General features: G+C 40.9%; 1 protein-coding gene across 3 annotated transcripts in view; it reads right to left on the reverse strand.

Moving 5' to 3' along the window:
- The window catches only part of mthfsd (methenyltetrahydrofolate synthetase domain containing), a 65,765-nt gene extending 60,230 nt beyond the window's left edge, over positions 1 to 5,535 (reverse strand). The window contains exons 1-2 of one of the 3 annotated variants that reach the window (XM_072595915.1): positions 5,279 to 5,535; positions 305 to 408 (exon numbers count right to left, since the gene is read on the reverse strand). In XM_072595915.1, the coding sequence (XP_072452016.1) occupies positions 305 to 408; positions 5,279 to 5,306 (132 nt within the window). In that variant the 5' untranslated portion in view covers positions 5,307 to 5,535. The remainder of the gene's footprint in view (positions 1 to 304; positions 409 to 5,278) is intronic. The other 2 variants (XM_072595916.1, XM_072595914.1) reach the window with 2 other exon arrangements.
- Between the last annotated feature and the right edge of the window lie 465 nt (positions 5,536 to 6,000).

Below are 6,000 nucleotides of genomic sequence, written 5' to 3' on the forward strand. Positions count from 1 at the left end.
TATTTATACCAACAATTCTTTTAGTTGCAAAAGATTACCTTGTATCAATCCAAGAATGCAACTCAATGGATTAACAATATCGATTTTGAGACTTCTCAAAATTTTTACTTTAATCTACTAATTGCACATTTTTTCACAGAATAGTCACTGAGAGATAGGAGTTCAGTCTTCTAAAATTAGCTTCAACAACAAACAAGGTTTTGTAATGATTTGCCTTGAATGAATCTGACATGAGAACTTGAAACTTAAGAGGCAAATAAGGGTTATTAAATGTAAAGCTAGCAAGACTTCAAAGTGGTTTTACCTTGAAATTAGGAATTCTGTGGTGAACCGGTCTTGGGAAGTTTGCCAAATTGTTTTCTTCCATATAATCCCAAACTTTCTGGCGAATGTCCCACTTGGAGACACCTAGGGAAAAAAAATTAGAAGGTTCTCAGGTCTAATACATCATTTCAGATATAATATAATTGCCTTATCTTTGTTACCGTTAGGGCCAAGGTGGTCCACAATTGTGACATGAAGAACTTGCATTGCATTACTCAAGGAGGAGGTAGAATGTAAATACGTGCTGTAAGTAGATAATATAATTTAAACTGCTTCATAATCTGCTATACATTAGGAGATGGAATTTTGATAATTTTCACTTATTTTTGAAAAATTCATTTTTCATTCAATGATTAAAAAGGAAATTAGGTATTGACCAGGATGGCTTTCTAAAGTATTTTCTGCTTATCACAATCTTTCAATGTATAAATTCAATTAAAATCAAAATAAAACACCTTTTTGTTTAAGTTCCGATCACAGATTTCTACTCTGCAGATGATAATCATTTATTTATATAATTTTGTGCTCACTGAAGTCTTCCCCCAGCATCATTTCACCCTGTCTGCTTCCAAGTTTAAACCATTTTTCTATTCCATCATATTTTATGTGAACCTAAAAGTCTAGTGAAGGGAGTCAAAGGCTGCAAATTAATTCCAGAACAATTTCTCGGAGCTTCATTCTCACGCACAACATTTTGATCTAAATCCCATGACTGAATGCAAGTCCATTATATTCATAATGACCAGGCTGTGCTCTGCTGAGGTATGAGCAGCAGAAAGCTTGATATTTTATTACTTGTATTGACAAACATAAGGAACACACCAGGTAATATCAGATCAACATAGCATCATCAGTCAACATGTCTAACGCACATTTTTTAATTATTATTATGTGCAAGCAAGAAATTTGAAAGCAGAATAGCAGTTCTGGTCTCCTTCCTATCGGAAAGATGTTGTGAAACATGAAAGGGTTCAGAAAAGATTTACAGGGATGTTGCCAGGGTTGGAGGATTTGAGCTACGGGGAGAGATTGAATAGGCTGGGGCTATTTTCCCTGGAGCCTAGGAGGATTAGATTACTTTAGATTACTTATGGTGTGGAAACAGGCCCTTCGGCCCAACAAGTCCACACCACCCCACCGAAGCGCAACCCACCCATACATCTACCCCTTACGGGCAATTTTAGCATGGCCAATTCACCTGACCTGCACATCTTTGGACTGTGGGAGGAAACCGGAGCACCCGGAGGAAACCCACGCAGACACGGGGAGAACGTGCAAACTCCACACAGTTAGTCGCCTGAGGCGGGAATTGAACCCGGGTCTCTGGCTCTGTGAGGCAACAGTGCTAACCACTGTGCCACCGTGCCGCCCATAAAGGAAGAGGGGGTGACCTTATAAAATCATGAGGGGCACGGATAGGATAAATAGACAAAGTTTTTTCCCTGGGGTGGGGAAGCCCAGAACGAGAGGGCATAGGTTTAGGGTGAAAGGGGAAAGATATAAAAGAGACCCAAAGTGCAACTTTTTCACGCAGAGGGTGGTACGTGTATGGAATGAGTTGGCAGAGGAAGTGGTGGAGGCTAGTACAAATGCAACATTTAAAAGGCATCTGGATGGGTATATGAATGGGAAGGGTTGGAGGGATATGGGCCAAGTGCTGGCAAGTGGGACTAGATTTGGTTGGGATATCTGGTCAGCATGGAGGCATTGGACCGAAGGGTCTGTTTCCGTGCTGTATATCTCTATGACTCTTGATTAGTTTTTATTGAAATCAGAAATAAATTAACTATATTATGTTGTTCCATAATTATTGCACATCTTTCAAATACTGTATCGAAGTGTTCAGATTTTTCACTTGTTTAATTTGCAAGCTTGAGTACAATAATTCTGTCCTACCTATATGTCGAGTGAAGAATTCTTGGATTGTCTATATATTTTAATTAACACAATTCAGTCATTTCCTGCTCTCTTTCAGTTCTGATCAAATTCGTTTAAGCAAGATTTATTGCAGCATTTAGTCAAATAGATTTTGAGTAGGTAAAAAGTATGAACTATGAATGCAAGCTGCAACATGCTGCAACAAACCCTCAATTTGAATAATGTTCTGTTGAGCCAATGCTTTAAATAATCATCAACATTCAATACTTTTATTGCATAAACATTATAAAATATTGCTCAATGGAGCTTTCGTGTATGAGAGAAGAATGACAGAACAAATGAATTGGGTAACTTTAAAAATTCCACATGATTTGGACACTCATGAAAGTATGACAATCTTAACAAAACAAAAACCAATTCTAAAACATGATCCATTGATAAGTATATTAACTTATTCTTTTCTAATTATTTTTTAAAATCCCCAAATGTGCAGTGCTCTTAAAGATTCTGACTAATATTCTACTTGATATTAGCTTTCCTTTATTACTGGCATGGATTTCCAATATTGTGCTGCTGAGTAAAATTTGTCAAGGCTGATGTCTGCGAATTTTCATCTCACTTTTTAAAATATCTCTAAGTCAGACAGCCAGCAAAGCATTTCTACTAAGACAACAAGTTAGTGTGCTAATACACCTTCTCAGATTGTATTTCTCTCACCAGCTGAATCTACCATCTTTTCAAGGCTTTCTGGCAGAGATGCGGAGTGAGAATCTGTGACTTGCAGGGGGAGCTCAATATTGCACCCCAATAAATACTCTTTACCAGTTACCCAGGGCCACACGGCAGGAGTTGCTTCACCCAACATCTTCGGCAGAAACAAGTACTTTGACATCAGGAACTTTACAACAGGAAGAAAACCTTTCTAACTGAAAATATTAAAATATGTCATTTTATTTGTAATTTTGATCTCTATTAAAGGCAATTTGATGCTACAACTTTGTGAGAAAGAAGAGGAGTGAGACTCAAAGTTATAAAAAAGTAAACTTGCCATTGTCCCAGAGATCAGTAGGCTGCACTCTCATTAGGGAGAGAGGTGACTGAAGGATCACATGCAATGGGATCTTGATCAGATGGGCCATGGGCCAAGGAGTGGCAGATGGAGTTTAATTTAGATAAATGTGAGGTGCTGCATTTTGGAAAAGCAAGTCTTAGCAGGACTTATACACTTATAAGGTCCTAAGCAGTGTTGCTGAACAAAGAGACCATGGAGTGCAGGTTCACAACTCCTTGAAAGTGGAGTCGCAGGTAGATAGAATAGTGAAGAAGGCATTTGGTATGCTTTCCTTTATTGGTCAGAATATTGAGTATAGGAGTTGGGAGGTCATGTTGCAGCTGTACAGGACATTAGTTAGGCCACTGTTGGAATATTGCATGCAATTCTGGTCTCCTTCCTATCAGAAGGATGTTGTGAAACTTGAAAGAGTTCAGAAAAAATATACAAGGATGTTGCCAGGGTTGGAGGATTTGAGCTATATGGAGAGGTTGAATAGGCTGGGACTGTTTTTCCTGGAGGGTCAGAGGCTGAGGGGTGACTTTATAGAGGTTTATAAAATCATGACGGGTATGGATAGAATAAATAGACATGGTCTTTTCCCTGAGCTGGGGAAGTCCAGAACTAGAGGGCATAGGTTTTGGGTGAGAGAGAGGAAAGATATAAAAGAGACCTAATGGACAACATTTTCACTCTGAGGGTGGTACATGTATGGAATGAGCTGCCAGAGAAAGTGGTGGAGGCTAGTACAATGACCGTTATTATTGAAATGCTTACATCATCCTTATAGCCATTGGATTTCCTGGTCACAACAGTTCAGTACAGTAAAAACATTATTACTTCTCCTCTGGTTCTTTTGCTAATTGCTTCAATCCCTGTCCTAACGTCACTGACCCTGCTGCCTCTAGAAATAGGTTTTCCTCATTTACATCATCAAAAAGCCATCATAATTTTTAAAACCTTCATCAATTTTTCCCTTCATCTTCCCAGGTCCACAGTTTAATCTTTCTTGACTCTGCAAATAACTTTGGTGTCATGACATTGATGCAATTTATGATGCTATAACTGATCAATACAATATAGCACAGGAACAGGTTCTTTGCCTCACCAGGCCAGGAGCGATTCTAATCCTTATTTCGACCCATTACTTCTTTCCTATGTGCAGGTTCTATCCCTCTGTTTGCATGTCTATCTAGAATCACCTTAAAACATTGCTAACGTGCTTGCTTCTATCACCTCCATTGGTAGAACATTCCAGGTATCCACCTGGATTTGTAAGAAATTTTCCCCACGCTTCTCCCCTGTTACCTTGAACCTGTGTCCTCTTGTAGTTGACCTTGGCACTCTGATGAAAAAGCCTCTGACTATCCACCTGATCTATGCCTCTCATTATGTTGTATACCTCCATCAGGTCACCCCTCAGCCTGCTTGCTTCCAGCGAAAACAAGCTGAGTTTATCTAACCTCTCCTAACAACTAAAATCATTCACACGAGGCAACATCCTGATAAACCGCCTTCCTCATCTCCTTCTTCCCCTCCATTTTCCCCTCCTCCCCGTCTCTCCACTCCCCTCCTTCCCTTCCCCCCTGAGCTGGGTTAATAGCTGTACAATGGAATTGTATTTCCTGAAGTGGTCATGGAAGAGCCTCATCTAGGCAGACTCACCATGTGCACCCATAAACTGACCTACCCTGATTTCTGGATTAGTGGTGGTGGAAGAGCACCATCCTGCCTGAACTGTTGTGCTCTTCCAGCACCACTAATCCAGAATCTGGTTTCCAGCATCTGCAGTCATTGTTTTTACCTTTTTGACCTACCCTAACCCACACCCTCCCATCTCATTAAATGCCCCCAGCACCAAACCACACCAGTGGTGAGATTAAACTCCTGTTTTGAAGGCCAGGATTTGCAGAGATCTGCTTGGGATTATATCAGTCAAGTATATCACAACATACTTTCAAAGGGGTATTATTTAGGAGCAACACGTGTCAGCATTAACTTAAAATATTGAAGTCCAAACCCTACCAGGCTTCAATTTGATTGCAGGCTCCATGTTTTTATTCCCTGAACTAGTTCAGGTTAACCATTTGCCAACAGAAGTAATGCGGTGCCTGTGCCTTTAAACTGACATTGTTTCCGACTGAAGAAGGCGAATGTACAAAGTATCCGATGAGCGTCACAATGGGCGACGTCACGGGTAAGTGTAGCAATTGTTAGTTCCACTCTGCCCGCCCCTCCCCGACCGACACGTGTTTCCGCACCGACTTTCCAGACTGCAAGCAAAAGTAGCAGCAGTTTCCGCACTTTCATTGCCAGGCAAGGGGAGCCGAAACTGCGAATCGCTTTCAGAATGCTGGATCCACACTCGCACGCAAATTCCCTCGACTGCTTCTGGGCTTTGCAAAGCTGCTGACATCTGCAAACAACTGCAGGTCGCCTCACATGTGCCTTTTATGCTTCACGAACCAGTGAGACGACAATCCATGGCAAACTAGCAAGAGCTGTTTACAAATAGTAATGAAAAAAAAAGTATTTGGCCACCCCAGCAATGCTGGCAAGCTAGAGAATGTGGGCAGATCGGGACATTTAGTTTGCCAACTCAGCTTTCTGTGTTTTTGGAAGTTTGTACCACAGGCTGGATTTAACAGGCGATGACAAAGCATTCACGGTTGAGCTCAAAGAAGGCTGCCCACAAATGTTCACTGATCCTTGTAGCGCTGTATGCTGACCCGTTCCCCCATGCCAAT

This window comes from Chiloscyllium punctatum, chromosome 26, assembly GCF_047496795.1.
Source record: "Chiloscyllium punctatum isolate Juve2018m chromosome 26, sChiPun1.3, whole genome shotgun sequence".
Taxonomy (NCBI): domain Eukaryota; kingdom Metazoa; phylum Chordata; class Chondrichthyes; order Orectolobiformes; family Hemiscylliidae; genus Chiloscyllium; species Chiloscyllium punctatum.